The sequence below is a fragment of the Solea senegalensis genome, linkage group LG14, assembly GCF_019176455.1.
Source record: "Solea senegalensis isolate Sse05_10M linkage group LG14, IFAPA_SoseM_1, whole genome shotgun sequence".
Taxonomy (NCBI): Eukaryota; Metazoa; Chordata; class Actinopteri; order Pleuronectiformes; family Soleidae; genus Solea; species Solea senegalensis.
The window spans coordinates 17,406,683-17,430,844 of NC_058034.1; the positions used below are offsets into that span (position 1 = coordinate 17,406,683).

A 24,162-nucleotide genomic window follows, 5' to 3' on the forward strand; every position below is an offset into this window, starting at 1 on the left:
AGTTGTCTGCAGACATACAGCCCATTCCATGAGAAAATTAACTCCTCACACCGTCTTTGCTGTAATCATACCGGTCAGTGTTTTCCCAAGGTGTTGCCAATTTCCTGTTTACGGCACTTACTGTGTGACTAATACGTCATAACACAAAACACCTGCTGTAGGACATGTTGACAGAGGAGAGGATTTATTTGGTTGAACAATTGGGTAGTGGGGTATGCAGTGAGTGTTCGCCTGTAAACATACACACATATGCTTGCAATCATTTGTTAATATATCATAGAGTGAAAATGATGTCACATATAGAAATCTGCAACCTGTCCACATGGAGAACTTAATCTCACTGGATAGCATTTTGTTATTACTAATTACTCCTTTCAGCTCACAATTCTGTCATTGTCTCAGTGTGACGGTGAGGTGAAGTTGTAGTTTGCATTTCTCCCTTAAAGGAGGCTTTCTTAACATCTGTTGCAAAATGCAGAATTAATGGTGCCTCAAGATCTCAGGGCAGCTTGACATTTCTTATTCATGTGTTGTAAAGCTCCTATTATCTCCACCTGAGTTCATAGTATAGCCAACTATTCAAAGCATTAATACCACTCTTTTCCATTGTTTTTGCTGTACTTATTTTAAACTTACATTTAAATGCACTGATTGCTGGATTTGGAGCTGCAGACTGTGCACGTCTTGATCAGGTAACGCCACACTTATTAATATCCACATTATGAGAGGAAGGGCAAAGAAATAAAAACATCATATTTACTTAATACAGTTCTGTCAATCGTTGCCATGGCACTGGTTGAATATCTTGGAAAAAAGACTAGAGATGAAATAACAACATCTTGCTTGTCAACCACTCTTAATTAAATGCTACATTTTACAGGTACGTCAAATTTTACTGAAGACACTTTTTACAAATAACTATGTTAATTTAATGTAACACCGTTGTGGTGAATGTAATAAATGCAGGTGTGTTTAATTTGCTAATAAAATGAGTTTAAATGAGTTGATCTACCAAGAAAACACTCATCTGACTAAAGCCTGAAGAAGTGAACCTTGAAATTTAACGTCTCTCAGGATAAAAGATATACAAACAAAATGTATGCTCAACACTTCACATAAAGGAAAAAATGCCATTGTATAGAGAGCTTTGAAGATGAGATTTACTGACAAACATTACTCGCGTCTGTGTCACGGCATTTACAAATACGCTTGTCAAAATATCTTGTGACCGATCAGTATAAATTATAATGGTCAGGGAGTCATTGTGCAAATCCGATTGTTGTTGTTCTAGCGCTGGTTTGCCCTCCTTAAATATTCCCTCCCACGTGGTTAGTGCACGGGCAACAAGTTGCGTAAAATAAGAACGCTACTGTTTGCATACACAAACGTGTGGTTAAATTGCAAAATATATTTGCAGCCTCACTCCTAAAGCACCGCCCCTCTCTATGGATTATTGATGAGTGGTAAAGCATAGGTATGAAAGTCATCCTTGCTCTCTGGGAGGAGCACTAAAAGCTTTAAAGAGGTGTTTAGTGGTCAGTAGTGGCAGTGAGGGATGGACCGAGCAGGACAGAAGGGGGAAACGGATAAAGAGAGAGACGCCGGAGGGGAGAATTAGTGATTGATTAGGACAATGAGAGAAATATGATAGCCTGTTAGCTAAAATTAGGTAGTGGGACTATATCATGTGCTTTACTCTTTTGGGTAATAATGCATCCATCAATATAGAGAGCACAAATCAGGTTATCTGACAGACTCATATAGAGAACGAACCAGTCAATTAGTCACTTCGTTAAAATTGGTGAAAGGCTCAACTGTCAGAATTGAGCAGTGGATAATGCTTGTTACAGGTTTAGAGGATAACAGGAGTGTTGAAATGTGTGTTGTGGTTTCTCAGCAAATTAGGGGTTAATTTTAAAAGTGAAAATCTCATGAATAATATACTGGTCATTTTGAATTTGACAACTTGTGGATGACCCATGGTTTGATCTCTCAGGGTATAAACCTGCTCTCCCCAAGAAGAAGACTTCTCTTCTTCTCCTGCTGCCCAAGTAAACATTCCACTTTACCTTATAAGACACCTCTGCACATGTGTATAATTCTCAAGTTTTTTTGACTACACACGTACACAACCAAACTTAATTGCAGATACTGTTGGTACTCCTATAGATCATCTGTTGCTATGTGGGCAGTATGGAATCAACAAAAGTGAAAGTTGTATTTTGGTGTCTTCACACCATAACTGTGAATGTTTACCTCCCACAGTTTTTACTCACTCTGTAACTTTACATCATCGCCACAGAGAAATGGAGCAGTGCAGGAGTTAGCGAAGTGGAATGGACGGAGTGTTTTGCTGCGGCGTTTACTTTAATTTGAACAAAAATGATTGTGAGACGTGCAACATACGATGGTGCAGTGTCCAGTTTCAGAAGCTGGCTCAGGTAATAGAGGAAGAAAATTAAGTCTGCCATGTCTGTGCTGTGCTTATATCATATGGGAGTAAATATTGGAGTGACTTGAAGGTTAAAGGCAATGACGTGGAAACATTTACATGTTCGGACTTGTTTGAAACCCTCAAAGCTCCATGAGTAATACTAGTACTGACTAGTACTGTGTCATTCGGTTTAGATATTTTGTCAAAAATGTGTTTTATTTCCCTTCAAATAAATCAATTATATCATAAATAGTCGGCGAACATTAATCCCCCAATTTTATAACACATGCTGGTAGTAAGGAGGTGATATCACCAGTGGGAGGAGCAAGTGTTTACAACCTGGACCACAGTTGTCCATGGTAACGTAACCAATGAGCTCTTCCTCTGATGCATGGCCAATACTGCGGGTGGCATCAGCTGCTGTCATGGTGATGCTGCTATTCTGATTACCAAGGGGTGCATGGTGTGTGTTGGTGTTTGTGTTTATGATTTAAGGAAAACAGAAGAGCGATTGTGTGCAAATGTATTTGCTCCTTTTGCTCAATCCACAAAGTCAGTCTTGTGCGCTCAAATAAACCGACAACAGCCGCTCACACGGACATGCACACATCGTGTTTGATGCAGTGAGCGAATTTGATTTTCTTTGAGAATATGCGAGGTGTTGCGTCACCTTCTGTGTGTGGGATGAAGCTTGCATATCGGCTCCCTCTCTCCCACACACACACACACAGTCTTCTACCTCCAGCCTGTTCTCCGTCTATGCTGATTTAATCAGCGCAGATTAGCTGACTACGAGCAATCACTTAATATGACCCACCAACTAATGAGGCTGCACACAATATAATGACAGCTCCTTCTATCCTCCTGTAATTAGTATGAGGTGGTTTGGCACGACTGAAGGCTTGACCTATTCACTGGTACAGCATAAACACTTCATAACTGGATGTTAATGATGATGGTGAATCACGTCTTTGCTCCTGTAGAGAGAGACGGAGGTTTACTATAACATTGACTGCTGGTGTTGTATTACTAGATTGGTCGTGCAACCGCACAGCATGTATTACAACCAGTCATTTCGGTCGATCTGATAAGACGTAGATTTTAATTAACCTTACTTTTCATCTATGTTTTTTATGTTTATTTGTCAGAAGGGTTATTAAAAAGCACTAACTGAAGTGATTTGCATCAAACATAGTTGAGGAATCTTCACAAAACATGTTGGTGGGCACTTTAATTCTTCACTTTACTAGCGAAATGGAGCCGCTGCCTCTGTTTGTATAAACAAACAAATCACTTCTGTGTACAGTGTGGGAATTTTACCGACCCACACAAAATCTAAACCCTGCTAACTGAGAGAAACTCATTTGACACTGGTTGGAATCTAACAGACATTTGATCATCTATAAAAGTATGTACTACAATTTTAAAACCTCAGTAGCCCAAATAAGTTATGACTAATGCAAACACAAAGATAGGACGATGCGTTGAGCTTATTTTAAATACATACGTCAGACTTGTAAGCAGACTGGTAAGCAGGCTGGCAGACAAGGGGACAGATATAGAAACAGGACTTCAAAACACAGGCGGTAGATACACAGGGTATCAACAAGGGAACAAGGACAGATGATCCAACAAGGAACAAAGGAAGCAACCCAGGGTTTATAATAAAAGGCTGATTATCAAATGAGCTCTAGGTGAGAGCTCAGGTGACTGCGAGGCTCATGACAACAGGTGTGTGGATGGGTGGGGCAGACTTGGTGCAAATGTGAACAGAGGAAAAGATTGAAGGCATCTGGTGGGAAAAAGGAGATGTCATCGCCGACATGATGAAAGGTCATGATTTATTACCACCAATGAAGTGGAGTGGTGATAAATTACCCAAAGGATGGAAGTGTAATGAACAACTGCCGCAGTGTTGGAGGTTTGCCTGTTTTAAATCACTGTTGTGTTGCAGCAGTGGTGGCAGCAGCCCCTTGATCTCTGCCAAGCCTCTTAAGGCTGCGAAAACAGTTTTATCATTTGAGTTGGAGATGAAAACGTGACAATACTACACCTTGATAAAGAGGAAAAAAAACTTGACATACATTGAGACCATATCCATAACAGAAAATGCCATGGGTTATTTCTTTAGACAGACTAGAAAAGAAAGTATTGTACTCTTTATCATCTCCATTACAACAAAAGTTCAAACTGCAGTGTCTCACGTTGTCAGTCTTAATGTTGTCAGTCTGCAATCTTGCATTTGATATCATGATGCTTAAAATCTTCCTGCAACTTTCCAAACTAATTGTTGATTACTGCTATACTAGTTTTTTGACTTGATGCCTCAAAACATCAGAGTGAGCCCTAAGGAAACTGTGCATGAGCCACTTTGTCTCTGCTATACAGTTTGTCCTGACTTGAGAAAGTGATTGTACTTCGAGAAGGAAAAAAAAAAGGTTGTGTATCTGTCTTGTAACATAGCGTTATTTGTTGGGACTTGAGCTAAGAAACTTGGAGCTGCAAGGTGAAGGAAACAGTAGCAGCTGTGATTCGCACATGCAGCCACATAGTCAGGCAGCTGTTCAGGTAGTGTTTGATTGCTGCTGGCGATTTTGCATGATCAAGTTTGCGAGAAGCCAACATTGTGATTGGATTGTTTTAAGGACTATCTTCTGTGGCCATCGGTAGGTAGTGATATCTCGATATTTTAATATATATCGATATATTTCTAAACGAGAAAAATTCAAGGATTCATTTTTGGCATGTGGCTTAAACTTATAACTTAAACAAACTAGACTGTTTGTTTATTTTTTAAAGGGTTAAACATTTTATCTAATATGCTATAATGCTTTGGGGGAAACCCCAATTACATCACAGGAAACATATCGAGATACATATCGAGTATCGCCATTCAGCTAAAATATATTGAGATGTGACTTTTAGTCCATATAACCTAGCCATTGGTAGGCATTGTTTTTTCACATGACCTCATGAAACCAAAAGAATCATTGATGTTTGTGCTGTAAATGGCTCTAATCTTAAGCTTAAGAGACTGAAACACACTTCTTTAAAGCTGCAGTGGAGGATCTGAAAATGTATCTGCATGAAATGGCAATGAAACATGATGATTTTTTTGCTGATGTAGAAAATTAAGCTTCCAACAAGTCTCAGGATTCTTCTTATAATTTCTGGCAGGCTGTACATGTGAGAGGTGTAATGCTGCCAGCAACAGTTTGACGTTCTTAATCACAGTTTCAAGTTCTTGATCACAGTTCCAGTTCCAGGATTCAGTGGAGACCAAGAAAGACTAATAATAAGTGAGTCAGCCATGCAGACTTGTTTTTCTCTGTCTCTGTTGAATGCTATGAGAAGGCAATTGTTGTTATGGCCATAACAGCTTGATATGGGGAGGGTGAGAATGGAGGGTGCTGTTTTCTGTGAGGACATGTTTGGGAAAAAAACAAAACCCTTTCTATCTGTTTATCATCACAAACATGGGTTATGAGTTAGTGCATCTTTAATTTAAATGTAGATTTTCTGACTCACACAAATCCTTGCTCAAATCAAGACAGAATCCCTAAATGAATACTGACTCCTTCTGCCATGTTATGTGTGTGGCTGCTGGTGTGATATATGATAATGAAGATCTCAGGCTGTCTGATCACCAGCTGAATTCATGGAGACTGCAGATCTGCAGTGTAGAGATCATGCTATCTTTTCATACTGTAGACTTTATCGTCACAAGATGCCTGGATATTGATATATTGTTATTAAGCGCTGCAGCTTTAATGGCAAGTATTTTTATTGATACGTTGAGGCAGTTTTAAGCAGAAATGCCAATTATTAATTGATTCCATGTTCTTAAACTACGATGCTTTGTTTTTTGTCCAATCTCTTTTGAGATGTTTGGTGGAAAACGTAATGGGCTGGGCTGATGCTGTTACCATTTTCAAACTATTGGAAGGTATTTAGCTAGTTATTAATTGGACTATGCATGCAGGAGTGGACAACATTTAGAGGAGCATCCTGTTTCCCAGTGAAACTAAACAAGATGCCGCTTCATGTAGATGGATGATGATGGTGCTTAAGTTTTGGAAAGCATTTTATAGAATGCATTGTCGAGATGAAACCACTCACACACAACACCAGCTTTATGTTTATGGTTTGAATTACATGCAGCATATTTGTTTTCCTATTAGCTTTGCACTTATGAATGATATAATGCTGAAAACATTGCATTGCTTCAATTAATTCACTCAGTAAGGATAGAGGAACAGTGCTGTTATCATGTTCAATATCTGTGAGTTCTTGACTCCCATCAGTGCCTCATGCATGTGTGGACGCTGAGCCCCCCTGCTGGTGACATTTATTATCACAAACATGTCTCCCTACCAGGTAGTGGAGTTGGAACATCCTGATCATTGATTTTCGTTGAATGTTTCACACAGAAAGCATAACACCCAGCTAAGGTGTTGCGTCCAGTTTATTGTGGGTTTTCTCTTTTGTAGATTTGATCCTCCTTTATTATGCGTGACAGGACAGCAACAGTGTGTTCGGAGGATTTGATATAATGGACTGAAGGTCAGTGTTGTGAGAGTTCTCTGTAAGGATAAATGGCTGTTTCTCTTGAAATCTGTAGCTATTAATAAACACATTTACACAGCAGAATTGTGTGTGATGGGGTGGCACTCCTTCACTTGTTTTTTTGAAAATGAAAATGGTCTTAATTTAATAATTTGCTCCTTTTCAGCAGCCACCCTCATACTGAGTCAGTATAACAGGTCAAGAGCAATATGTGTGTGCATGCTCTTTACTGTAATTTATACATCAATTACACTAATTAAGTTGAGTGGAAAAGGTTGGACTCTCAATAATTGAGGATGTTTATTCCTGTATTGTGAAACCTCAGTCAGGACAGTCTGACACAGAACACAACACAGTGATTCAGCTGAACTAATTGATGTGTTTATTAATGTGTTATTTAATGATTTTTCTCAGAGCTGTGTCAGACAGGAACAGAGGTAGAAAACTAATTACAGTTTGTTGACATAGTGTGGACACAGAGACTCAGAAGTTGAATACATGACCAAAAGTGAGGGTACTTTTAGTTTGTCATTCGTTTAGTGTGAAGATTGTAATCATACAAGGACAGAGATATTATCTGTAATATAGTAAATATTTTTTCTCCTGAAAAAAAACTTGCTTTGTTCGATGGCTTATTCCCTATCCTTATTTCATTTCTAACTGTTGTCTTGGAACAACTCTTCACCCTGTCTCTGCATTTTCATTTCATACCCCACCCTCTAGCACTGTATTAGTGCTGGCTTCATTTGGCTCTGTGATGCTAACAGCCTATTCTCCTTGCTCATACTCTCCTGACTGAGCGGTTAGCCTGCAGCGCTAGCAGCACTTTCCACAGAGAGCACACACACACACTTACAAACCCACTAACACACTGGGCGGCTATAACAGGCTTTCGTTCCACCACCCTCAACATCATGTCTCTACGCTCTCCACATGGGTGCTGCTTTTTAATGTGGCTCATCTGTCTGTGTTTCTGCCTCACACACTCCCTTATTAGGTTGGTTTGGGGCAAGTTGTCGTATATATTAACTGACATTATAAAGATATGAATGTGTGTGTGTGTATTTCTCCATCTAAGCAATAGCAATGGCTTTAAATACCAACTCTAGGCAGCCAGAAGCTATAATTAATCTTATATGCAAACTATTTGATTCCTAGTTATCATTTACAAATAAAACTAGCTTTGCTGTTTTTTATACAGGAGTGTTTTGTGTCAAGTTTATACCTATGTAAATATACAGTATGAAAACCATAATTTAAATACTAAAAGACACAAGACACTGGTTCAATACCAAATCATGGCAGTATAATCTTATTTTTCTAAAGGTAAATTACAAAACATGTATGCCTGGATTAAATTCATTTTCTCAGCAATTTTAGTATTATTCACCAAACAAAATACATCTACACTGTGCCTGGAGTCTTTGTTCTGTGTGAATTTGCCATAGACTGTGTAATGTTCATGTTATGTACTGGACACCATAAGACACAAAAAGCTGGACCTATTAGGATGCACATGCATGTATCCACACCAACACATTCTCACAAGGAAGTAGGCCATCACATAGACACACACACACACACACACACACACACTCATGGCAGGCATTTCATAGTCTGTATTTGCCCTGGCCTGCCATGATGCTTTGAAGAAGAAAGAAGATGACAAAGGTTGATGGAAGGGACTGGCCTCCACCAATCACAGCTCAGTACTGAGTCTCTCTCACACACACACACACACTGAGGACTGAGTACTGTATCACTGACCCTGGTTGCCTATCGATTAGTCATGCCCGGCTGCTGTGACGTGCAGGAGTCCAGGGAAGTCCCTAATTGGTTAGTCCAGGAAAGAGAGAGAGTGAGAGAGGGAGAGCTGAAGAGAATGGGGCAGACAGTGACAGAGAGAGGCAGCATAGAAAGATGAGAGAGGCTGAGTGGGACAACTGTGCCCAATAATGTTTTACAACTATTAAATCAAAAGGACTCAACAAGATGAAAGAAGAAACAAAAGAAAATTTAACTCTGACTTCTGACTTGATGTCTTCTGAAATTGAAGCTTTAACAGAAAAAGAAAAGCGGAACATACGAGTCTAGTCTGATTTACTGCCTCTACTTTTTGTCACAAATGCATCAAACTGGATCGTCTACAAGGTGACTAACACTTCAGTGCACATACTTTGAGTTTCTCCAAGTGACGAACCACTGGAGTGGCGCACAGACGTGGAATGAGAAGGTGAAATCCTCCCCTGGACTGAGTCGACAGACCGGCATCCTCAGGATCCCCAGGACTAAAAGGAAGGTAATCCTGTCCACGATCCATGGTCCACATTCGTTCTTGTAACCTTCAGAGTTAAGTGGATTTATATGCTCCTGAATGGAGAAACCTGAGAAGAGGAATTTTAACACTTGCACTGAAGAAGGCTTCCAGGACTAGTGGCTGCTCATATCAATAATTGCAAAAATGAAAAACATTTTTTTTGATTTTCTGGTTGTTTTACACACTGAGACATGCTGATACACGGCAAAGGGAGTGGAAGGGCAGGAACATCCACTCTGTGCTGAACCCAGGAAGATCAGCTGTTCTGGAGAGGCATGTCCTACAGTAATTGGACACATGTGATCTGAGGAGATGTACCCTTTTGTCATTTCTGTAAAAAAGACATTGCGCTAAGGATAGGGAAACCGATTACTTGACCTATATATCAGCAGCTATGACCACTTACTTCCGCAGCCATGAATTCTGTTGTAGCCCCAAGAAGTCCAGCAGTGGCACAGCTAAGGGAAAATCTGGCAAAGCAAAGGCCAAAGCTGGCAAGAATGTCTCTCATTCGAGGCATAACCAGAATTTACTGCAAATACAGACACCAAATCACCAACTTCAACCTTCACCACTACACTCACCAAAGAGACTTGCCCATTCGCCGAAACACGGCTGCCATTCACCAAAACAACTGCTTCCATCTCCCTCTCCGAGCTACTACCACATAGCACCAGCATCCTCATGTCATCAATTAGCTCCACCATCGCCAACATACCACCCTGCTCCACAGTCACCAAATCACCTACCTCACTCGCCAAGCCACCACCAGCTTCATCTGTCGCCGAGTCACCAGCAGCTTCATCTGTCGCCAAGTCATCAGCAGCTTCATCTGTCGCCGAGTCACCAGCAGCTGCAGCATCTCTCTCAAAACCAGCATCAGAACCATGCTCCGAGTTCACCCTGTCACCTACTGGCTTCGCACTCGACACATCAACTGTACCACCATCAACCGCAGCAGATACAGCTCCATTCACCCAGTCACCAGTTGCTGTTCCAGCAGTATCAACACCACCACGACCGCTGCCCTTCTCCTCTCCCTCATGCCTCCCAGTCGTTGTCTATCCACCCATTTCACTCAGCACAGCTTCCCCTGTGTTCCGGTCTAGGCGGATATGGGTGGAACACCTTGCCAACCAATCTGGTCCCCAGAGGCTCAAAAGGAAAGTTCCCCAACCTGAGGGACAGTGTGAAGAAGAGTCCCACCAAGAGCAAAGACAAGGGAAAGGCTGGAAGCAGGCCATGGACCAATGACATGTACATCTGGAGAGCACACTTGGCGGAAACTCCCCTACGTGTGCCACTCATTCACCTCCCTCAAATACAGGCTTGTGTGCAGGTAGGTTTGATGGGTGGTTGTATACAGTAGGTACTTCACTATATACCCCTGTCCTGCTTTCCATTTCAAACATTAAAGCATAAACTATGTGTACCCAAAGAACATTTAATTGTTCACCTTTGTCTCGTGTTGCCTCACTGAAGTCTTGACATAAGTGTATATCGGTAGTCTGTTATATAAGCATCTGACCCATCTTGACTTGCTCCTGGAAACATATATGAATCATCTTCCATCAAACACACTACATTACCTTGTGATGGTCAGTACACATATCCAGTAGTACACTAGCTGCTATAAGTAAACCCTAAGTGGACTCATTTTTGACCACATCCGTGTGGGCATTTTGGAAATGGAAGGTCACTCCTGTAATGTTGCCATTATCTTTTGTCAAACTACCCTTTTAAACAAAGCACCAACAGCCTGAGGTGCATCAGTGCTTTCCCCACCAAACCTAAGTTCTAAGCTTTCAGCCAAAGTGCAACATATTAATAGTCTGTGTGACGTGACCCTCGTCAAAGTAATTCTGGGAAATATAGCAAACTGATGGATTGAGCTGATTGTGCTGTGATTTACCCCAATAAGTCATTATAAAACAAAGTGTACAGTTGATTGATTCATCACAGACTGCTGATAATGGCAGTGTACGAGGGTTGTGGTCAATTCCATCTTTCCCAGTGATATAACCAAAAGAGCATAACCAAACCGGACTTGCATGTTGTTGGGAAACAGCCAGCTGCCTCTTAGCTGTTGTTGGGGTAAAGTTCATGCCCTGTACACTACATCTGCTGTGGATGCACTGAGATAGCAGGTAGTGGTAGTCTGATTAATGTGATTAGCATGGCTGTTCTAATTCGATTAGTCACACTTCATCTAATTTGCTCATTAGTCAAATTGAGTTTCCTTACACATTAGGAAGACGGAGTAGAGTAGTGATATTAGTTGCGTGGCGTGTGTACAGTCCTCACTACTTACGGTGAAAAATATGGGGTCAGAAATGAGAAATAAAGCTTTTAAATGTTTTAACTGCACATGATCTTAATTGTATCCAACTTTATTTTTGATGTGTCCACAGTATTACATAGCACAAGTAGGGCAGTGCTGATGATGATGATGGTTAGTATTACAATGGCCAGATACTGTCCTAAATTCCTTGATCAGATATTTGAAAAATAGAGAAGTATTAGAATTAGTTACAAAGTGAAACCATAAAAATTACGTATTACGTAGCTGGTTCACTGAGCACAAGTTGTAAAGAGAGATGTGGTCTAGATATGGTTTTTGTGTGTATGTGTGTGTGTGTACTTGTATTTGTTTTCTGGCATAAACTGTGACCCTGTCAGGACCAGTAGTCCTCATGGAGACCTAACCTAATGAGGCATAGCCTCATTTCTGAGGTTCAACAGGTGAAGTTTAGGTAAGATTTGAATTGTGGTTAGGTTAAGGTTAGGGTTAATGCTTTGTTTAGGCTGTGAATACAATAAATGGAACACAAAGTAGTGTCTTTAAAATGATAGCTCACTGCGCTAAACCTGTGTGGGTGTGTTTTTGTTTGTGTTTGTTCTTTTGGCCTTTATTTTATTTTGAGGTTTTCAAAACACCAAGAAAGACAGAAACACACAGATTGTAAATGAAGCATAATTATACAGTGATTTTCTGTAACCTCCTGCCTTTGAGTTTGTTTTTTTCACCCCCTCATTCAAATGAACACACACACACAGGAATCCTCACAGCTGCAACTGTCAGCATGTCCTTACTGTCTCCTCAATCTCCTTACTGTATTCTCTTCATCCATGTCTTTCTCTCAGCCTTCCTCTGTGTCTGTTTTTATGCTGCTGAATACTGTATTTATATATATATATATATATATATATATTTTTTTTTTAACTTTAACTAACACATTTTGGGGAGGTTTTTGTGCATCTGTCAGCACCCTCTGCTCTGTTGCTGTTGTTAGACAGACAGATTTGACTCCTCCCTTCGTGCTTGTAATCCCTCTGATCCCCTGCCTCCTCCTCCCCTCCCAATACTCTTCCTTTTTCCCATGTGGGATCAACCGCCAGTCATTTTGACTGACAGACAGACAGTTGGACATGTGGTGGACACACACACACACACACACACATGGAGTGAGATAATATATTTGTGTGTGTGAGTTGGAGAGAGAAGATAAAGACGTGGAAAGGGGGGGTGAGAGAGGTTAGGATTAGTGTAGAGAAATAGATGCGTTGATGCTGTGGAATCCGGGTGGACTGTTCATTTTGTGGTTAGCTTGTTTGTGTGTCAGATTGTGTTGGTTTCTGAACTTTTTTCATGGGCAGAGCTTCAGGTTGTCTTGCATGGACTGACTTGATCATTGGCTGGTTTGTTGACCATAGCTGCAGACACTGGATGGGTGAGCAGTTGCAAAAGTTAGAGGAGACTGGAGGTAAATGCTAACATGAGGGCTGGTACTCGTCTTGGAAATGTTGTGCTTATTTGTTAGCTTTTGAAACAGTTTGTCATATTCCCTGTGCTTACTTTGGAAAAGAGGAAAGATGATGTCTCTCAACGTCTTGGAGAGGGAGCTTAGAGAAGAAACACTTGGAGGGAGAGGAAGAAGACAGGACACAGTGTAGGGCATTTTGGATATATAAAATCGTCAGCTGGATATGGGATGTTAATTTAATTCAGGACTCTGGATGCAGCTGACATGCAATTATGATGGTGTATGAAAGTGCAGTGCAGCATCTTCTACCATAGGAATACTTAAAAAATCACATTATCATTTTCTTCTTTGTGATGTAGTAATGAATACTCGTCGACAGTGTAGCAGAGCTTTAACAAACACTCCACTTAAGTGAGGTTGGCGGTGTAGTACACTAGTACAGTCCAGTATACGGGAGCTGTGCAGTATGTCATGTGGTGTATGCAGTTGCTCCATGGTGGTAATCCGTAGCAGAGGTTCTCTACATGCTGTACCAAAACATGAGACGAGTAAGTCTTTTGTCTGTCTCTGTTTTGCACTTTTCCCTCTGCAGCACAACACTGTCCGTGTTTTCCATTCGATTACGTCCTTCAACATAAAAGGGAATTGAAAATGTTTGTGTTTTCTCTTGCAGGCCAACCCCCCTCCAGTGGTGGTCAACACAGACAGCATCGACGTACCCCCATATGTGAGTACCTGCTGTCATGTATGCCTCTCTACTCAGCTGTGTATGTGTGTCCTGCTGTGCACTATGTCTGCACATCTGGAGGTGACACTGTGACCAAAATCAAGTGTGATTAATCACACAGACATGAGATTATGACAAAGACTAAGTTACTTATTTGTGGTTGAGTGTGGCTGACACTTTGTGGCTGGTTAAATAAAGGAAATTGAAAATTGAAGTTGGTCTTGGGGTTTGTTGTAAAGGTGAAAATTTAGAGCTGCACTTCACTACACACTACACTGTGTCTGAACTACTGCAACCCTGTGATATAGTGGTCATAATGGTGGCCATATCTGTGATTTTTGTTCATTTATCACTGCTTTCAAAATGGATTGATGTGGCAAACGCACTTAATAAATGTAATGCTTTTATTGTATATGTCTTGGTTTGCAGACTACAAAAACTGAGATGGACACACTTGCACTACAACATTTTGCAGACAAAATGGTTCATTTATTATTAAAAAAAAGTCATACTGAAAGATAAATATTGATGAAAATATAATAGTTGAAGCCAAGTGAATTTAATCAGAGGACCTGTGACTGCTGTAGACTCTAGAGTTCAATGAATGCATGTTTTGTGTCATTAATACATTTCCAAACTTGTTTTTTTAGTAACATTTTGTGATAATATCAGTTAAAATAATTAAATTAAAATGAACCTTTTCCATATTTTTTGGGGTTAATTTACTTGCTGACATTTTGGGAGCTTTGGTTTCATCTTTCTCTCCAGTAAATATGTGTAACATTTAGTCACTCGTAGTCCTGGTCCTGGTTTTGGACCAAAAAAAACCCTCAGTCCAGACTTGCAGATGGATGCAGATGTCATTTCACAGTTTTACCAGCTGCCACAGAGACTCAGTGTCTGTTGTTGTCAGATAGGTTTATTGTGTAATTATCAGGGAATTACTCCCCATTTCCACCACTTGAAAACAAGGAATACATTCTCTTTCTTGGAGATTTCACTCTGTACGTCACAGATATTATTATATGTTTGTCAAATAATATTAAAAACTGCTGCTGCTTTTATTTTAAATTCAGCTCGGTCCTTTGTGAAGCGGGGAAATTTAAACATAATGGCTGATATCTTATGTAATTTATGCCTGTAATAGTGAAATACATTTCTTAATAAACAGTGATTAGTAATTTATTTGACATTATTTTCTATCGACAGAATACGGACATGTTTTATGTGTTGATTTAAAGATATCTCATAAGTAACCAACCCAATATGAACATAAATATAAGTGTATTGCAGGTAAGAGTACAGTACATGGTCGCTGGTGACGGATTGTTTGAAATGACAGGAATTCAAAATCTAAATTAATCTGACTGCACAGAGACACAGATTACAGCCAAGGGGATTACGCTGGGCCATTGGGATGCCACTCAACCACCATGTTTGTGTGTGTGTGTGTGTGTGTGTGTGTGTGTCAGCAGCAGTTATAACAGCAGTTATATACACTCATTTTCCAGTATCAACCAAGTGCGACACAAAATTTCTCATAATCTGTCAGGTTAGATTTTTAATTCTGCATCATTTTCATTTAGTCAGCAAATATCAATGTTAATGTGTTTTGTAGTTATGGACAGACTGAGCCGAGACGTGTGATTGGCTCACGGGGAACACGTCAGGGACGTTCTTAAATATGACATCAGAGACACGTCATCATTAAGTATGCATTACCACTGTTAATCTGTGGGTTTCATGCGTCATTCATAAATCATAAAAGGCCTAAATTCACCTTTCTATCGTCCTGACATTTGTTGCGTAATAGTGTAATCAGCAGAAAGGTTATATTACAGCACCAGAGTTTTTCAAATCACAGTGACACTTAGTGTTGTGTACATTCATTCTTGTGGTGCAGGAGCAGTGACAGTGTGGTGCAACATGGAAGGATGGTGTATGCATTATAGATTAGAACATTTTTGTTATCAAATGTAAAGATATGAAACCAAGCATCTGAAAACTTAACAAAGCTGAAAACAAGCTGAAAATATCAGCTAATTGCCAAATAAAAAAAGGTTTTAGTGGATATTTTTGGTGCCCATTGTATGAAATTGAATCCTCACCACTTCTCTCTTCTCTTCCTCTTCATCAGGTCAATGGAACAGAAGCAGACTATGAGTATGAGGAAGTCACGTTGGAGCGGGTAAAGACTCACATGCAGTGACAACAACACACCATCAACTTGCGTGCTTATTAATTACATTCACTCTAAACGTATTCAGGGACAGAACCTCCATCTGTTCAGTCTGACCTCCATCCTCCCTTAACGCTCCTATATAATCACAGCAAAAACATTAGTGCTATTGGGAGCAGGCATTATATTGCGTCCCTCTTTGTGAAATGATAATGATTATTATTATTTGAACTCCGATTAGGGCTGCAAATAACAATTATTTTTATAATCGATTGATCTGTCTGAGTAATTATTTGGTCCATAAAATGTGAATAAATGTTGTTCAGTGTTTTTCAAACCTGGAAATTATGATGAAGAGTATTTAGGAAGCAAATAAAACAACACAAATCTAACTTAACATAATTAACATGAAATGATAATTAATTATTATAATTTTTGATGATGGACTTGAGTCCGTACAGTAGCGGCGTCAGAGATGAACATTTCTGAACTTCAAGCATAAAATAGACGTTTACAACCATTGTTGACTTTCCTGTTTACCCTCCCTCTCGTCTTCTTGCTTTTCCTTCGCTGCATCTCACCACCGGTTGGGCTTTATTGCCCATCCTTCCCTTTCTTTCTTTTCCTGAACCGCCCATTATATTCCCATTTGTCTCACCCTGAGGCTTTTTCTTAGTCTCTCTATCTCGCTCTCTCTCCTTCTCTCACTCTATTCTCCTGTGACCTGGTTCTGTCTGGTTGACTGGATCTACTTTAAAGAAACTATGGACCTACATGCAAACACGAGCACTGACATTACACTTGCGTATTACAGCTTTAGGCCCGATGACGGAACAGGAGAGAGTGAGACAGTCGATTTAAAGATAAAGAGATAATCCCTGATCTTTATTAATAATCAGCAACATTTGGAGAGTAACTAATATATGTTTATGTTTATGTTTATGTGAAGTGTAAATCATGGCAATGTTAGTATGTAGTATGACAACAAAACAAGGTAGTTGAGTGAAAGCAATTGAAGCAAAAGCTTTTATCTCTTTAATCATCCAGTAAAAATCCCTCCAATAATGATCTTTTAAAATCAGTTTTGATGACCAATATACTGTATGTTTAACCCATTAAAACACACTTTGTGTCTATGTAGGGTAACTCTGGCCTTGGGTTCAGTATCGCAGGAGGGACTGATAACCCCCACATCGGAGAAGACCCCTCCATCTTCATCACCAAGATTATACCTGGAGGTGCTGCAGCTCAAAATGGACGACTCAGGTATTAAACTGCACATTCTTGTGAAAAACAAGGGCTGTGTGGTGTTATTCTAATCTCAACTAAGCTGATTCCTGTTGTCTGTAACACTATTTTTGACTTAGGTACTCACAGCACATCATTGAAGTTAGCATTAGTTCTGTTGTTGCCCATGCAGCAAAAGTCAATGTTTCTAAAGGATGCTTCATCATAAGCGTCACTGAAGGGGCTTCCAGTGTAATTACTGTTATGAATACTGAAATTTAATATCTTGCCCTCAGCAATTTTGCTCAGACATTTTACTGCCTGTGGTAGCAGAGAAGCTCTTTTGTTATGAGCAGCAACTGTGTGGTTGAACTAGAGATTTCCTGTAAATGACTCTTCACTTTAAGTAACCAGAGTCTGTGGGGCGTTTTAATGCGACTGAGTTACACACACCTGTCCCGACCCTTTTATGATTTCTGTAAATTAACCTTAAAAAAATGTTGTTGAGCAAAAGGACAAACAACTAAAACATTTCTGCCATGTCTAGTTGTAGAGTGATGGCTATGGCACGTGTTTTGTTCTGATCTTTTTAAGCGTTGTCCTAAAGCATTTTACTGATGTGCAGGGTGAATGACTGCATAGTCCGGGTAAATGAGACGGACGTCAGGGACGTGACCCACAGTGGCGCTGTGGAGGCACTGAAAGATGCAGGAGGTCTGGTCCGGCTGTGTGTGCGACGCAGGAGGAGCCTCTCTGAGAGAGTCATGGACATTAAACTGGTCAAAGGACCAAAAGGTGAGTTAATACTTCAAAAGCTGTCTGAAATAATAAGACGGTAAGTTTTATTTAGGCTTTGTATTCGTGGGGGTCACCAATCCCAGCTGACAAATCTGTATGTCTTCGGACTTCTGTGGGAGGAAACTGGGGAACCTGAAGAACCACGCACACACGGGGAGAACATACAAACTCCATGCAGAAAGGCCCATGTTCGGAACATGGATCTTCTTGCTGCAAAGGCAAGAGCGCTAATCACTACACCAACCGTATTGCTGACCTTTAGCTTTAAAGGTTCTTATGGTGAGACGGCAGATTGTGTTACACAGGAGATTCCTCCACCCGCTTTTCCTTTTTCTAAGCATGTCAAACAACTATGAAATATGTTGTTCCTCTTTGCTTAGTAAGCTTCTGCTTTAAAATCCAAATCATATGTTCTGGCTAGTTTGTCCGAAAATTATGGCGGCCCCTGTAAAACAAGGACCTTGCCTGAAGAACTCATAATGAACACATTCTCAGGCTATGAAAACCAAACCATTTTTATTCCACTTAAATAAATGTACAAACATAATGTTGTGCCATGTCACACACTGGAACTTTGAGGGAACACAAGCCTCATCTGGTGAGAATCAAAACGAGAAAGCTGAACAAGGAGCTGACTGTTAAAGCAGCAGCGCTGACATCATGACCATCGTCACCATGAAAGCTACTGCCTCCCCTAACTAACTTTACAAATGACAAACGCATGAAGAAGCCCACATTACTGTCATAAATGACTCAACACGGTATTCATGTGATTGTTTTCTCACAGGTTTAGGGTTCAGCATAGCAGGTGGAGTTGGAAACCAGCACGTCCCAGGTGACAACAGCATCTACGTGACCAAAGTCATCGAGGGAGGGGCTGCACACAAAGACGGACGGCTACAAATAGGGGACAAACTTGTAGCTGTAAGAACCTTTTTTCATGTTTTCTACCTATTGACGTTTACATTTTATCATAAAAGTATCATACATGAGGATTCTTATGCAAATGATTGTCCTGTACGCCAAAAACTGTGTACATCACAGTCTGCAGTGAGGAAAAAATGAAATGCTATGCAAAAGACCTTTGCTCAAACAAATCTTAGATAATGGCCTCAATCAGATCATGAAAAAATGTCCCTTAAAATCCTTACCATCACTATATTATATGTTGTAAATGTTATTTTATTTATCCCTTTATGACACTAAATATGTAATGGATTGACCTCATTAAAACCAAAAATCTCAGCTATAATATAATATATAGGATGATGTCTAGTTGTTTTTACTTTATTTTTTTTATATCTATACATATTACCTATCTGTGTTGTATTCTAAATCTAATTCAGGTATCACAGAGAAGCACAAAGTAGAGTTAATTCAACGCAACATGATTAGAGCTGTTTCTATTAAATCAGTATCCAGCAGTAAGATACACGAGCACTGCCACAACACTGCATGGTAGCATCTCTGCTGTAAGCCTCGTTGTTTTCTGCCTGTTGTCTGAGTGTCATGTCTAATGTCTAATACATTATGTGTTTGTGTGTCTCCTCTCCAGGTCAACGGCTCTTGTTTGGAGGAGGTCACTCACGAGGAAGCGGTGGCTGTGCTAAAATCGACGACTGACGTTGTGTACCTGCGCGTCTCCAAACACACCTCCCTTTTTATCAATGACAACTTCCCTCCTCCTGATGTCACTAATTGTAAGTGCACACACACCCTTAACCCCTACCTCTGATATAACCTCAAAATGTCTTCCTCTTCATCCTAATGAATATGTATATGTACAGGTCCAATATCTAATAACTGCGTGTCACTAATTGTTGCAGTTGAGCAGGTGTGTCAGATGAAAACATAAAGTAAGCATAAAGTGAGATATTGCACCAATTCAAGCCGTCGACCCTATAAAACAGACCATGTAACAGAATGTGTGCATATGAGTCACTTCAGAGTCTGGTGGGAGCTGTCCATCATGGAAATACCACACCAGTATTGAACCTGGTGTGGAAACCTTGCTCTGAGGCAACAACGCTAGCCACTGCCATGCGGTCCCTGTATTGTGATATTTGTGTCCTATGTGGTGAGGCATTATGGTGCATGTTCCTATTCACTATGTCACTGACATTTAAGATAAGCACTATAGAGGCAGAGGACGTTAAAGTGTAACTGTTTGGTCGTGTTTGTTTTTGTTTTTTTTTTGCTTTTTTCTATACATCACTCCTCCCTACTCACCGTTGACCGTTGTCTTTTCTTCTTTGGTCACAGTCAGTTTGTTGAAAAAGATGTAATCGTATTTAGAAGATTACACAGTACAATGATTACATATCTCCCCAGGTTTATTTTGCATGTGTTATACGAGAGTCTGATAATCAGAGGGATTAAAAATAAAGTCTTCTCCTTCCAAAGCATTATTAAACAGGTTCTGAATCGAACACTTAATACTTTCTATATCTGTTGCTTAAACAACATATTTCAAATAAGATACAATATCTGTCGCGTGATCGGAGCCATCATTTCTATGTTATATACAGAGGTATATATATATATATATACAGAGGCTTAATTCTTTATATATGACAACATAAGAAAACAAGGCAATGCATTTTTCTTCTTTGTGCCTCTCCAGCGTATTCTCCACAACAAGACAACCACGTGAGCCCGTACATGAGTGGCAGTCAGTCTGTAAGCCCCGCTCCGTTAACCACACCCAGATACTCCCCTCTGCCCAGGGCCATGACCACAGACGACGACTTTACCAGGTGAGAAATCACACATGGTCACCAAGGCCAAACGAAAGAGTTATTACATTCCTGTCAACATAAAAACCTCAGAATATGTCTATGTCTGGCAACAATATTCACTCGATGATTCACCCTGATTCAGTTTGATCGGACCTCCCAATCACCATAACTGAAGAATAAACATGATGATTATGACACATTTTCCACACAAACATTTAATAGCATCTTGCATCCAAAACATCACAGCTCAACTGCACGGTAATTTGTTTGTCAGGGAAGAGGATTAGGGTCTCATCAGAATTCTGGCTTCTTCATTTTGTTTCCATCCATTTTCTACCGCCTTATCCTCTACAGTTTCTATTATCTTATTTGATAAAATCCTCTTCACATCCAGATACAGTGTGGAACATGGTGCAGTAGTGTGGTTTCAGCGCAACTGATTCATCCCACCCGCTCCCTTGTCAAAGCTACGCCCTCACAACACAAAAACACACGCTGCCTGACAACTTACGGAGGCTGACTGGATGAGAGACAGCTTTGTTTATACTGACATCACGTGTGAATCGCCTGTAAGAAAACACAATATGGTCACAATGAACTACACGCAGGTAGGAAGGTCCGTGAGTGACAGGTACGCCAGCAAATCAGTCTGTTTAAGTACAATCAAATGACTGTTTGTGCTAATTACAGTATTGCAAGCGCTACAGACGCTGGATCTTTTTTTGTTTTTTCCAGACAACTTAATTTATCGGTGGTTGTCAGGACATGTAGAGGATTTCATCAAGTACTACAGATTGCAGAGTTAATGTTTTTCTTTTTCTGCCACTATTTGTCACCAATCGTGACTATATTTCATGCAATTTGATGGCAGAGGCATATACAAGTTATGTTTGACCACATTAATGCTTGATATTTTGTGATGCACTCTCTCTAACCTAGATATCCAGCCATAACTCCTGAATATTGGACTAAAATTAAGGTTTATGTGCAATAACAGCAGCTTCGTGAAAGGCTCTTGATACCAAATCACATCAACTTAATCAGTTTCTAAGTCACTGATTAAGTTTAGAGCTAAGACTGGAATTTCTGGTTAGGTTAAGGCCAGGGTTAGGCCTAAACTGGTTATGGTTAAGGGTTAATGCTTTGTTTAGGCTGTCCAAACGAATGGAAGTCAGTGCAGTGTCCTAAGAATAGCTGCACAAATCTGTGTGAAAAAGGCAAGAGGCAGGGCAAATCAGGCCACATATGTACACACACACACATACACACGCACATACAGGCATGCAGATGCTGCTCCACTGTCTTTAATCCATTTTAATGGACGGATTACAGCCTATCACAGGCCTCGTCACTCGCCTGGCATCGCCGTGGTTACCAGAATATGACTCATTTTGTCACGAAGCTCTGGGCCAATCAGAGCTCAGATGTTTGTGAGTAAATCAGATAAGCCTCAGACTGACTGCGTGATGGTCATTTTTGAAGTCTGCCTGTCTCTTTTCTCCACTTCCACACATCTGCGCCTCTCTCTCTCTCTCTCTCTAAATCATGTCTTATTGGTTTGTCGTACAGAAAGAGGATTATAACAGGGTTGTAACAACTCTCCACAGAGGGAGCACAACTTTATATACACCTGCTTTCTACTGTGTTTTGGGCTTTAGTATCAGTTTCAAGACCTTAACTCAGGGCACATGCCAAACTGATTATTATCATTTTTTTCCACTGCATTAAAGTCAATGAGGGAAACTTGAGTGGATGTCACAGGGAGTAAACTAAGTCACCATATGGACTGTCAGATTCCCTCTTTTCTTATCAAGGTACAACATTTAGTTTGATATATAATATTTATTAAATTGCAGGCTACATCATAAACAAGAACATCAGCATCGCTATAGTGGTAAACACATGAGAATGAGCAAGAATATGATGTAGAGGAGAATGTTGACCTAGTCATGGTCAATGTAGCTTTTTTTCACTTGGGTTTCCCACGTGAGCTCTTTTTCTATCAATGTTTAATGATAATCAAGTTTCTTTGAATATTTACTAATCAGTTAAACTATGTAGAAGTGCACACTTAGACAGCAGTATGTGGAGGACAGAGATAATACAGAAACCATGGTGGTGGAAGAAAACTGTCACAATACAATACTGACATCTGCTGGTCAACCAGTGAATGGCCCCAATGTCACATTACTTGTTTCATCTCCACAACATGGGCTTCTATAATAACTTTATTTTAATACAAGCATGGACACATTTAGAGCAGTATTTACTGTCTGACTCGTAACTGATTGTTCAGATGTCTTCATATCTGATGCATAAAAACTTGTATATGTGATTTATACCAATATTCATAACTCAAAGTGCATTACAAAGGCATATAAATGCATTGATAAAACCACAGAATAAAAGCAAGACATTCAAATTAGAATAGACATTAAAATCATAAATGATGAAAGTTTGATTTGCCAATAGAAGTGCAATAAAAGACAAGAATGAATTGATAACCGAGATGTTTATTTAAGAGAATTTAAGAGAAAGCTGCAATGTTTCCAGGCCTGAATTAAATGAGCTGACAGTGTGAGCAGAGCTCAGGTTTCAGCAGAATATGGTGCTGCCTCTGGGAAAAACACAGTAAACACAGTCACTGATGATCTTAGGGCTCTGGCTGCTTCATATGGAACCAATAAGTCTAGAATGTATTTCAGTGCCTTGTAGACCAAGAATACGATTTTGAAATCTATCCTTTGACTCCAGGGAAGCCGGTGTTGTGATTCCAGTTTCCTGTTATTACATTACATATTATAACTTCTGTGATTGTTTTGTGTATCCTACAGAGACCCCAGGCGGGTGGTGTTGCAGCGCGGGTCAACAGGTCTCGGTTTTAACATTGTCGGAGGAGAGGACGGAGAGGGAATCTTCATCTCTTTCATCCTGGCCGGAGGTCCGGCTGATCTCTGTGGGGAGTTACGGAAGGGAGACCGCATCCTCTCGGTATGAGCTAACACCCAGTACATTTCTGCACACACACAACTATTATTGTCACCATTTTATGACTCACATTCTGCCATTTACTTTTAGAGAATGTACAGGGATGTCCAGGGAGCCATCCTGCTGGTTCACAGTGTTCATCTGACGTTATAAATTATTAATGCGGTGTCACAGCTCACATTAAGAGAAGTTTTTGGATTAATCCACGGTGTTTACGCCCCTCAAACTTTAAAGCTTAATCTAGTGTCCTTTCCTTTGCCTATAATATCAGTCAGTCACCACTAGTGGCTTATAGAGTATGTGTGTGTGTGTGTTAAAGCTATACTTCTGTAAATCCTTCCTCCCCAACACCCACACACCCTCCCCCCAAAGGGAAATATGGCTTTAATACTTCAAACAGGATGAAGGCTCCAGACGCTGACAG

At 40.2% G+C, this 24,162-nt stretch overlaps 1 protein-coding gene across 7 annotated transcripts in view; it reads left to right on the plus strand.

The window, feature by feature from the left end:
- LOC122780544 (discs large homolog 1-like protein) overlaps positions 1 to 24,162 on the plus strand; it is a 95,271-nt gene that overhangs the window by 37,119 nt on the left and 33,990 nt on the right. For 5 of the 7 annotated variants that reach the window (XM_044043568.1, XM_044043569.1, XM_044043572.1 and 2 more), the window contains 8 exons: positions 13,755 to 13,808; positions 15,946 to 15,996; positions 17,129 to 17,253; positions 17,840 to 18,009; positions 18,800 to 18,936; positions 19,568 to 19,712; positions 20,636 to 20,768; positions 23,585 to 23,741. In XM_044043568.1, the coding sequence (XP_043899503.1) occupies positions 13,755 to 13,808; positions 15,946 to 15,996; positions 17,129 to 17,253; positions 17,840 to 18,009; positions 18,800 to 18,936; positions 19,568 to 19,712; positions 20,636 to 20,768; positions 23,585 to 23,741 (972 nt within the window). Of the gene's footprint in view, positions 1 to 8,006; positions 10,657 to 12,800; positions 13,630 to 13,754; positions 13,809 to 15,945; positions 15,997 to 17,128; positions 17,254 to 17,839; positions 18,010 to 18,799; positions 18,937 to 19,567; positions 19,713 to 20,635; positions 20,769 to 23,584; positions 23,742 to 24,162 lie in introns of those variants that run through there. The other 2 variants (XM_044043570.1, XM_044043575.1) reach the window with 2 other exon arrangements.